Genomic DNA, 12,618 nt, shown 5'->3' with positions numbered 1-12,618 from the left:
CCTAACGATCATGTTTTGCTCGTAAAAATTGTTTGAATTTGGCCATCGTTTGTTATACGTTTGTTTGTTTAAAATTGTTTGCTTGCCATCGTTTGTTATAGTTATATGGCAATACGGGCCGAAGTTCACAGTGATCAAGTAATTTCTTCCAAACTACAGAACAGATTCGAACGAAATTTTGAATTTACAGTCTTAACTACCGAACGTAATGTCTGTCTCTTATACACATCTAGATGTGTATAAGAGACAGTACCTCGCTTGCGCTTACACCTTGCCTGCACGTACACCTTGCCTGCGCGTACACCTTGCCTGCNCTTTTGAACCCATCCGCAGATCACTGAGCTGACAGGAAATTCACGACAATTGAAATGGTCTTTGAATCGCAATTGCGTTTCCCGGAAAGACTTTAGCCGAAAATATGTCTCAACTGCAAATGTCTTTTGCTCTGTAGTCCAAGGCATCTCGAAGCTCACACGTGGTAGACTCTTAGATCAATCCGTCTTCTTAATGAATCTGAAACAAATAACAGGATTACTTGAGTATTGTGGAAATTATTCAACTTTTTATGAGCTCTGTTTTTTTTGTGTCACCCTGTAGGTTTCTAGTGCTGAAACAGTTAAAACAGCTGAAAAACATATTGGTTCACTAAATGAGGTTCTTTTTCTGAAGTACACATTTGTGTTAAACGTTTATATAAAATTGCAACGTACTAAATTTCAAGAATGAGGCGTATGTCTGTGGGGGGCGCTAGAAATTCCCTAGGGAGCCAAAGGGGGCGCCAGCCTGAAAAAGTTTGGGAACCACTGCTATAAAGTGTTCATGGTGGTCTATAGCGCCCTCTACGCAGAAATAAAGCCGGTGGAAGTTTAATTTATTAGTAATTATTATTCATTAGAATTTCACTTTCAAAACGATTAAGAAATCAGTTTTACACATGATTTTAATTATCAAATAAATTTTAATTAAAAGAAAGAATTTACCTCGTTGGTTGTGTTAAAATTAATTCTCAAATCAATCCAACTCCAGTTCACGAACCATCATCACCGGAAGATGACATCAACGGAACATGATAGAAACAAAATTGCCATCAGTCCACTTATGCTGGCATGCATCAAGACATCCTAACCCCCTTAATTGGCACACTCACAATTATCGTCAGTTTCAAATAAACCCTAACAAATCTTCATTCAAGTTCTGACTCAGAACGAAATTACAATATTTATCCTTCTATATAGCCACTGTGGAGACATCCTAACTCAATTTTCATACTCACGAGTATCGTCCCTGAACTCTGACGATGCCGTCCCCGTCGTTGCGTCCCCGCGCCTCGTGCAAGATGCCGTCCCCCGTCTCGTATCTGACGAATATTGTTTAGAAATTACCAGACTATCGACTATCACCAGGGGATAAATGTAGTTTCTAAGCTAAACAAGTATCCACGAATTAAAATCGGGATGTTTTGAGTTTATTCATCTAAGGATACTCTCAAAAAGTTAAAACTTGGCTACGCAACTTGAACAAAACTTCAGTTTTTAAACTTGAAATATTCAATGTGTTGCATCTTGTTGTATTCAAAATCACTAAAGTAAATGACAGCAAAATCCCCAGGGAAATTCCAAATAAAACAAAGCTCTAACGTGTTTTACCAATAAAGTAATGGATAATTATGAAAAACTCACTTGAAGTCGAAATTTCCGTCCCCGTCGGGACCATTTCTGGTGTCCGCAAGAATTGGCACATTTTCAACTCGCTCCCCCTGAGGAGCGGCGACTGCCAAGCCACAAAATGCAAACAAAATGGCCTGGAAAACGAAATAAATTAAACGGAGAACATTGAAATAGCTCTAAACAGGAAATATAACAATCTATCTAGCATTTCGGGGGGATAGCTTAAAAATGTAGCATTTATCTGTGTTATTTGGTGTAGGACGTTCAGCGGTCAAAGACCCTCTGGACAAATAAAATTTGTTGAGAACCATAATAATCGCAAATCGCTTGGGAAAAATAACCTGTCTAGAAATATTCTAAAATAAGCAAATTATAGTTGAACATCAAAGTTTGCACTGTATAATACCCGATGAATGTTCCACAAACTAGTAAAAGTTATCTTCTAAACCAAATAACATCACGGATAACTTTGCATTGCCCTTTAACTATGATAGCTACTGCATCAGCAGCTGCAATGTCAACAATTAAGGTTCTACGATCTGACTTTAGGTCACACACATTTTATAAGCCAGATTGCGAAGAAAGAGAAATGCATTTCTCATGGAAAAATTCTTAAACATTGACAAGCAATGAGACTTTTGCAATTGAACCTTCTTTATGTACTTGACCGAATTCTAAAGCGGTCATGTACCGCACAAGAATTTGGAAAAATGCTCTTGATTATCATCATAAAAAGGAAACCGTTCGTCGTAAAAACGTTATAATTTACTTAAATAAATTTGTAAGTAAGATGCGTGTAGTTTGTTTGAACAAATTTCGGTATCCATCACTTACCGCTAACATGCTTCCTCGCTGACGTTCAAGACGACAATGTGTTTTCTCCAGCCAGATGCGACTCTTTATGCTTTGTGGGGAACATCTTAACCTTGGGACAAACAAGATAAGCCACGAGACTGCGTTCGCGAAGTGAGTCTACAGCTGAGTTAGATTTTATAATTTAAAAATTCTCTGAAATTACCACATAAACTTATTGAACGTTAATTTATTCATGCTTGGGACTGGAAAAAATAACTCGGAGTGTAAATTCACGGAGTGGCGCTCATGCGCGATATATATATAATAATATTACCTACTCAAGTTGAACACACAATTAAAGGGCAGAATTTCACGTCATTTTAGACGTCAGAAATCATTAATAATGTTTTGGATTAATTTTTTAAGCAAGTAAAGTATGAAAAATTTAAGATTTCGGACATGATGGTATCAGCGGTTTTGGACAGTCTTCGTACGAAAACGTTCAGAACAACTGGCATGGCTAACTTCAGCAATAAAGATTTAGCTGAGCGCAAACTATTACTAATTACATGGTTTGCGAGGCAACTTTAATCAGTGAAAGCATCGAGTTGAAGAACGAGCCTAGTGTTTCAGAGGGAAAAAGAAGCCTTTTACATACATTCTGAAGAAATAGTCAGAAGTTTGACGGTCAAGTCGCGATTCTGTACCAAGCTTTGTGCGTAAATCAATAGAATTTCACTATATATGTGAAAATTAAAGACTCATGCACTAGAAACTTCTATATAAGTATTATATAGTCCAGAATGTTTGTCTTCTAACACTTTTTCAAAGTGTTCATTCGCCGCAGCTTGAAAAAAATCACTCTCATGTAAAAATAATTATAAGATAATATGAAATGAACGAACCTGTATGAAGGTTCTCGAAGCAATAATTATAACACGTACAACAGAAAAAATATAACTCAGTATTCACTGCAGTGAGTGACAGAGAGCGTATTTTCTCGTCGACGAAAACGTTAAGTCACGGACGGACACAGACGGACGGACAGACGGACATGGCGAGCACAATAGTGCATTTTTTTCCATAAATGAGAAAATGGGCTAAAAATATGCAACGTACGCAAATATACAAATTTGAACACCTAAAATAGAGAAAATATGCAAATTAATTAATTATAGCACGTACAATTGAAAAAAAAAATATTCAACGTAATTAATTTCAACACGTACAATAGAAAAAAATATGCACCATAATTAAAATCTTGATTTTAATCTTACTTGAGTCGGGAAATTGTGGCGGGGCTGGTATGCTATATTAAGAGATAGGTTGTACGTAAAATATGAGATTTTGAATATCTTGAGTATCATAAGAGATTAACTTGAATGCGGCAATTATCAGAGACGAAATTAAATCTTCAAGCACCTGTCCTCTCGTCCGTTGCTACCTTCATTATGGGCCTGACCGTGACCTTGTTAGAAGCATCTTCATGCAGCTCTTGCCTTAATATAACGACTACCCGTAACTTTTAGACACTGCATGGATTAAAGTAACTCTGCTTGCTCAACTTCAGTGTTCATCTTGACATTTAAGCTGCATCAACTCCTGACAACTCCTCGAACATTCAAGATTTCCTAAATGGTCAAGACACCTTGTTTGTGCCACAACTTTTATCCGAGGACACTATCCGCTATCTTAGAATATAATGACTGTGCTTCAGTTTTTTGATATAAATTAGAAAACTGATATAAACTGTACAATATTACGATACGACTTATAGAAAGCTTATGGCCTCTGCATTATATAACATAATTTATTAGTGAATTTGTTCTTTAAAGTGAATGATATGCCGCCAAATATGTTGAATAAAATGCATCCCTTCATATGACTTTTATCATCCTGGAATATTTTGAAATCAATGGAATTTGTACGTTGCCTCTAGGAGAAGAGAAATATAGAAAAATTGATTTCTCGATATTTTCCTCCCCTCTGATTAATATCACCTTGTTATACCTGCAATCTTTTTCATTTGAAGAATTGATATTACTTGTTTGCTTGAATCGAAAGTTTACTAAAAATTTAAAAGCAAAGAATTTAAAAACAAAGAAAGCTTCCACCTCCGCGGTACCTCAGATTTGCGTATTTTAGAATCTTTGTACGTTTTTAAACTTACGCCCACTTTGAATTCAGCTGTTAGCTCCGATCCCCTTGAAATTGTGAATAGATAAGGTTTTTTGCTCTGTCTATTATTTGTAAATTTAGGTTTTTAATTGCGTTCTGTGCTTTCAATTGTGATAATTTGAGACTTTCTCTATGAATTTAGATTCTATGAACTGACGATGGAGCGCAGTATTCCGAAGCGTTTTCTATAAAGATTTGAATTTTTGTAGACTATTCTTTGCTTATAAACTTTTTCATTTAATTTCTGACGTGGATCGAGCGAAGCATGCTTGCGAGTCCTCCTAAAAGAAACGCAGTTGCGTCATTAATTGAATAACTGATGCATTTCCCGTTATAATTTGATGCTATATAGAAGAGCAGTTGAATAGTTGCATTTATAAATTTTTTTATACTGCGTTGTGAATCAGTGTATATCAAACACAGTTCTCAAACTTCGTCCGACAAAACATCGTTTCGAGAAATTTTTAGAAAAAATTAGTCAATCTTTCATTTAATAATGAATCGTTCATCTCTATAATATAACTATATTGTAGAGGGCTAGGTTAATTATTAAGGGTCAACAATGTGTATTATTTTGATGTACAGTGTATGGGAAAATGATGCATTTTAATTCTATAGGATGTATAAGTTGTAAGATAGCTCTGGAAAGAATCGTAACTTTGTTGACGAGTATCGTACAAACGAAGATCATACTGATTTGGGAGAGCGGACAGTAAGGATGCCTCTATTCTGCGTGTTTATGTTTTATACCAGATAGTCTCAACGGTCTTTGTAACCTTGCTCATTTTTATAACTGTATTGTGGTGTAAGATTTTAAGTATATCTTGACCAGAAAAGACTTTTATTTATGACAACAGTTCATGCGAATCTGGTGGTCCCCAACAATTAATATACTCAGATTCCAAATCACTGTCCGTCATCACGACGGCTGCTCACAGTCAACATTTCAATGCACAGTCAAAGGTTACGAGGTTACGACTTTGTCTGCATAACAACTTTCTCAGCGTATCCTATTTGCAACATAACTCTCATCCTTGACCATGTGGCCGTGCCAAGTTCACCAAGACTATCAAATAGTATTGAGTTGAGTCCTGTGTTTTTCCTGTGGCTTGTAATTGTATGTGAATAATTAATTAATTCAAATCTCATAGAAGTATACTTAACCTAGAAACGCACATTAAAATTGTGAGAGATAGCAAGTTTTGAGGTCTTATAGGTATAGTCAGGACAACTATTCTGAGGACACTAATTATCAGCGGTACTGAGCTGTGAGATCACAAACAAAAAATCAACAAGTTTGTCGTTTGTGGCAAAAATTATGATAAAACCAAATCACCGCTCTTTTTATGATCTAATTAAAGGATATAGTTATATTATAGAAAATGAACAATTCCTAATTACATGAAAAAGATTGATTCATTTTCTATAAAAAATTCTCGAAACATTGCATTGTCGGAAGAAGTTTGGGCACTGTGTTTGATTCACATTGATTCACTGATTCACAACCAGTACAAAAATAATTTATAAATGCAACGATTCAACTGCTCGTCTCTAGTACAATATTGTAATAGAAAATGCATCATATATATTCAATTGATTACGAAACAGAGTTTCATTTGGCAGGACCCGCAAGCATGCTTCGCTCAAACCACGTCAGAAATTAAATGAAAAAGATTGCAGGTATAACAATTGATGTTTATCACAGAGGAGGAAAACATCAAAAAGTTAATTTTCCATTTCCGTTCCCATAGAGGCAACGTACAAATTCCATATATAAAGTATTTCAAAATATTCCAGGATGATAAAAGTCATATGAATGGATGCATTTTATCTAGCATATTTGGCGGTTTATCATTCACTTTAAAGAACAAATTCACCAATAAATTATGTTATAAACTGCAGAGGCCAGAAGCTTTCTGTAAGTCGCATCATAATATTGCACAGTTTATATCAGTTTTCTAATTTAGAGTTAAAAATTTAAAAATAGTCGCTAGTCACGCTATTCTAAGATCGTGGACTGTGTCCTCTGTTAAAGTTGTTGCACAATCAAGGTATCTCAGACACATAGAAAATCTTAAATGTTCGAGGAGTTGTTAGGAGTTGATGATGCTTAAATTTCAAGACTATAAGACTGGAGTTAAGCAAGCAGAGTTATCTAAACCCATGCAGTATATAAAAGTTACGAGCAGTCGTTATATTAAGGCAAGAGCTGAAGATGCTTCTAACAGGGTCACGGTCAGGCCTACAATTAAGGTAGCAGAGGACGAACGGGCAGGCGCGAGGAGATTTAATCTCGTCTTTGACAATTGAATTGTGTTCAGACTTATCTCTTATGTTACGTAAAAGATGTCTAAAATTTTACATTTTACATACAACCTATCTCATATATAGCACACCAGCTCCCAATATCCGGACTCACGCAAAATTAAAATCAAAAGATTTAGTTTTAATTGCATTGCATATTTTTTCTATTGTGCATCGTCTTTGCACGAGTTGTGTTATAATTACAAATTGCTTCGAGAATCTTCATACTGGTTCTTTCATTTCTAATTATCTTATCATTAATATTACTAGGGTGTAAATTTTTTTCTAAGCTACGGCGCATGTACACTTTGAAAACGACAAACATTTGAAATATATAATAAATATTTATGAGTTGTTAGTGTACGAGTCTTTAATTTTCACATATATAGTGAAATTTTATTGATTTATGTACAAATCTTGGTACAGAATCATGACTTTACAGGAAAACTTCAACAACTGACTAGTTCTTCAGAATATATACAAAAGGCCACATTTTCCCTTTGAAGCCCTATATAGGCTCCTTCTTCAACTCAATCCCTTCATCGACATGATTGCCTCGCGAATCGGTAATATGTAATAATTTGCACAGCTAAATCTTTGTTGTTGAAGTTAGCCTTACCAGTTGTTCTGAACGTTTTCGTACGAAGATTGTCCTAAATCGGTGATCCCATCAAGTCCGTAATACTAAATATTTTCTTAATTTTCATACTTAAAAATATAATCCAAAACTTCATTAATGATTTCTGACGTCTAAAATGACGTCCAATTCTGCCCTTTGTGTTCAACTTGGGAAACTGATGTACGCGCATGAGCGTCACGCCGAGTAATTTTTCCAGTCTCGAGCATGAATAATTTAACGTTCAATAAGTTTGTGCGGTAATTTCAGAGAATTTTTAAATTATATTTAAAATTTCAACCGTGGGATTATAAATTCAACAACAAAATAAGCCGTCTCGTGGCTTATCTTGTTTGTCCCAAGGTTAAGATGTTCCCACAATGCATAAATAGAGTCGCATCTGGCTGGAGAAAACACATTGTCGTCTTGAACGTCAGCGAGGAAGCATGTTAGCGGTACGTGATGGATACCGAAATTTGTTTAAACAAACTCCACACATCTTACTTACACATTTATTATATGTACATTATAACGTTTTTACGACGAATGTTTTTTTTTAATGATGATAATTAAGAGCCTTTTTCTAAATTATTTTACGATACAAGACCACGTTAAAATTCAGTCAAGTACCGAAAGTCGCTTTAATTGCACAAGTCTCATTGTTTTTCAATATTTCAGAATTTTTCCACGAAAAATCCTATTTTTTCTTTCTTCTAAATCTGGCTTATAGAATTTTTTTTTCACCTAAAGTCATGTAGTAGAACCTAAATTGATGACATTGCAGCTGCTGATGCAGTTGTTTTCACAGTTAAATTTGTTATTTATCCATCGGAACTCCGTTTAATTTATTTCGTTTTCCAGGCCATTTTGTTTGCATTTTGTGGCTTGGCAGTCGCCGCTCCTCAGGGGGAGCGGATAGAAAATGTGCCGATTCTTGCGGACACCAGAAATGGTCCCGACGGGGACGGAAATTTCGACTTCAAGTAAATTTTTCATCATAACCAATATTTTATTGGTTAAAGCTTTGTTTTATTTAGAATGTTCCTGAGAATTTTACCGTCATTTACTTTAGTGATTTTGAATACAACAAGATGCAACCCTTTGAATATTTCAAGTTTACAAAGAGAAATTTTGTTCAAGTTACGTAGCAAAGTTCTAATTTTTTTTAGACTATCCATAGATAAATAAACTCATAACATCCCGATTTTACTTCATGGAAGCTTGTTTAGCTTACAAACTTCAACTAACCCCTGGTGACTGTGTGGTAACTGCTACGCATTATTCGTCAGATACGAGACGGGGGACGGCATCTTCCACGAGGCGCGGGGACGCAACGACGGGGACGGCATCGTCAGAGTTCAGGGACGATACTCGTGAGTGTGAAAATTGAGTGAGGATGTCTTCACAGGGGCGAGGAGGATAAATATTGTAATTTCGTTCTGAGTCAAAACTTGAATGAATATTTGTTAGGGTTTATTTGAAACTGAGGAAGCTTGTGAGTGTGCCTAGGGGGTGAGGATATCTTTATGCATGCGAGCAGGAGGTGGACAGATGGCAATTTTGTTTGTATATGTTCCGGTGATGATGGTTCGTGATTGATTTTAGGATTAATTTTAACACAACCAACGAGCCTAATTCTTTCTTTTAATTAATAATAATATGATTAATAAATCACGTGTAAAACTAAGTTCTTAATCGTTTTGAAAGCGAAATTCTAACGAATGATGATTACTAATGAAATAAACTTCTACGGCTTTATTTTTGTCTCTAAGTAACTTAGTTACAGACAGTAACTTAGTTACTTTATTTATGCCTTAGTAACTAAACAACGTCTAGGCCTAACTAGCTGCAAGTTATAGCGCATCACATCTAACAGATACTGTTGACCCTTGTTATTGCTGTCACTTGTGAGAGTTATTGGTAAGAGTCTGGCAGTTACTGCAACGATTCTCGAAAAAAAATTATTATATTTGTCATCGCATAATTTTTACTATATATTTGTCACAGTTTGCTTGTACGTTGGAAGCCTGACAACAAAATATAGTGGCTGTTGGAGTTGTGTCCAGGATATTTATTTATTCTTTATTACCAGGATCTGAAAATATAGTCTTAGTGGGGGAATAGTTAGGCATTGCCAGTCTACTAGAAAATAATTGGACCAAAATCGATATTTGAGCATGAAATTGGTTATCATAGTTTTATTTGAATAAAAATGTTTTTGTTTTTTCATTTGTAATGTGACACGAATAGGAATTTTATGCTTTAGGTACTATGTAAAACGTTTTTTTAGCATATATTACGTTAAATTCGTTTACGTTAATTATATTCGTATAAAGCCGATTAGTGATGACGGGCATCTAGAATAGCAGGGATTTTTGATACCGTGCAACGCCACTCTAGTTTGCTAGTTGATTTTATAATACAAATCTCCCTCGTATAGTTAGGGCATTAACAAGAATAGGTAAAAGCACAGGTACTTCTGCTGAGCATTTCCGAGTCAAACATATATTAAATACTATTCATCCGTCGAGGTTATTTTTTCTGTCGAAGATGCCCATCAAATTGAAAATTTTGAAAATGCGTAATAAACTGTAGGACCTGGACTTTTCGCACCCTGTTGAAGTCATAACTTTCTAGGAAATTCAGCAGAAAATTACGTACATCATCGCGACCCTCCTCCAACTTTTAACGTCTCCCTCATCAGAGGAAGTTCAAGTCCATGCAGATAAAATCTATACTATTTGGCGGTCCAGGTTCAGGTCTCCTGAAGGCGAGGTCGTCGAGATTTCCTACACTGCGAAACATTATGATAACAATTAAGAATTTTATACTGTTACTTGCACCAGGTTCACGTCTCCTGAAGGCGAGGTCGTCGAGATTTCCTACACTGCGGACGAGCGCGGCTTCCTGGCGTCCGGCGACGCGCTGCCCACGCCGCCCCCCGCACCGCCGCACGCGCTCGCTCAGATCCGCGCCGCGGAGGCGGCCTTCGCAAAGTTAGTCTCAATCTTAGTTACGTTTTTTTCTTATGAAAACTCAAGTAAACGACCGAGTAAACTCATTGAACGTTAATTATTATTTATTACATCTCTTAAAATTACTAGGAGTGTACATACACGGTGTGGCAATCGTTGCGCATTTATTTAAATTTACAGAATGGTTGGAAAGTAAATTCGATACTGTTTATATAAGTGACAAAAATATCCGATGTACATACTAATTATGACTGAAGCTTCTGATAAAATATTCTTTCCATAGGCAAAAGCAGCCAGCTTTTGCCTATGGGCTTCCGGCCATCCGGCCATCTTTTGCCAACCGGCTTCCGGCAGGGGTGTCGCGGGCTGCGCCGGTAGCCCGCTCATCTGAAAGACGTCCAGGCTGAACAATAATTAAAAAAATTAAGGCCGCTGATGCTTTGTGCTTGAACTAAACTTTTAAAATATAAATCAAATTTTACGTGCTAATAATTTTAACAGGAACATTTGTTATTCTTAATACCCTGAATATTACGAGAGATCTTATCAGAACGACTACGTAGTTAAAGTTACGTGCGCCATCATTGAATAGGCAAAATTGTTCACTCACCCTCAATAATTCTGGCTGTAATCACATGGTTCAATATGTATACAAATGGACAAAATTTTTCAACAGTAGAGTTTATCGAAAAGTTAAAAATTGGTGAAATACCAATGTCTTGTTTTTTTTTTGAAGGTCGTAATTGCACAACGATGTTTACAAGTTTTTAGCTGCGATTTTATCTTTTATGCACTTGGTGAACTATTGAGAAAGTGACATAAAAGGCCCAAAAATGACTCGTTATCTTTGTAGCGAGAGATGAAATATTTTCTATTGGAGATTTAACATTACGACGAAGTCAGTTGCTTTTACCCATGAATGTACGGAATTAGGCAGGATTTAGCCATTTATTTTTCAGTTAATTGGTCCTGCTTTTAACTTTTCTTGAATGAATAAAAAGAAACAATTAGATATTTCAAAAGGATATGAATGTTTAAAATAAATACTATTGAGAAGTTTATAATTTCCCTCCATGTTTCTGTATGCCGTGTTTGCAGTTACTGTGTAGTAACTATCTTTCAAATTCATGCTTTTTGAATTCACGCACTTTCATACTATGTTTTTTTATGTAGCGTAAATTCTTTTTATAGTAAACCACGTTCACAGTTGTAGTTTCATTATCGAGTGACTTTCAAATTAAGGGGAAGTTTTGCATATAGGCAAACAAATTTTTAAATCGATGAATTTTTTTAATTCGTTAGCTAACAATGATTTTTCATGAGGGTTCATCTTATTTTCACGATATAAACACAAACGATTTTTTCTCCGGACATTCTATTTTTCACTCACTAAATTTTTGTATTGTGAATCGAACGTAGTTAATTTTGAGTTGAGTTACGGACCAGCCCATGGAATTGTAGGCGATCATATGAAAATACCGAAAATGCCTAATATTAATGGTCGTCATTAAATTTGGAATATTTTGATACTCGATAAATTGATTCAATACATATTTCACAAGATCACAGATATTAACCAACATCGATCAAAGTAAGATTGACGACTCATGAATATCTCATATCTGAAGACTTTCTACGAAGACTTCGTCCTACCTGAAGACTTTCTATAAAGACTTTCTCCTATCTGAAGACTTTCTGTGAAGACTCTCTACCATCTGAAAACTTTCTATGAAGACTTTCTCCTATTTGAAGACTATCTAAGTTCGTAACTTTCTATATATATTCTCCAAGTCTGCATGACTGGTGAGCTATCAAATACCGAGGAAAAGATTATAGAAGAAACCATGCACTAATTTTTTACGGCATTAGGCGCTAGTAGAATCCTACTGCAAGTATTCTACTCCTAGTTTATTTTTTTAATCATTTGAAAGTAAATACTAGTGCCTCTGTTTTCATCTACGGTGCGACTGATCAAACCTACGGTGCATTAGATAAGAAATGGTTTCAGATTTTCAAGAACAAGATTTTAGATGATTAATTGTATCAGCAGACATTAAAAAGCTCATTAGATATTTTAAATTCT

The 12,618-nt window shown here is 35.5% G+C and overlaps 1 protein-coding gene across 1 annotated transcript; it reads left to right on the top strand.

Annotated features, from left to right (window-relative positions):
- Positions 1-7,986: 7,986 nt before the first annotated feature.
- Positions 7,987-11,795, top strand: LOC108673561 (cuticle protein AMP1B). Its single transcript, XM_047883735.1, has 5 exons — positions 7,987-8,015; positions 8,422-8,543; positions 8,850-8,933; positions 10,407-10,556; positions 10,819-11,795. The coding sequence occupies exons 1-5, from the start codon at positions 8,007-8,009 to the stop codon at positions 10,940-10,942; spliced, it is 489 nt and encodes a 162-aa protein (XP_047739691.1). The 5' UTR covers positions 7,987-8,006; the 3' UTR covers positions 10,943-11,795.
- The last annotated feature ends 823 nt before the right edge of the window (positions 11,796-12,618 follow it).

The sequence above is a fragment of the Hyalella azteca genome, unplaced genomic scaffold, assembly GCF_000764305.2.
Source record: "Hyalella azteca isolate HAZT.00-mixed unplaced genomic scaffold, Hazt_2.0.2 contig1740, whole genome shotgun sequence".
In the NCBI taxonomy this organism is placed as follows: Eukaryota; Metazoa; Arthropoda; class Malacostraca; order Amphipoda; family Hyalellidae; genus Hyalella; species Hyalella azteca.
Note: the sequence above shows the minus strand (reverse complement) of the source record. Positions and strands in the feature narration are given on the sequence as shown.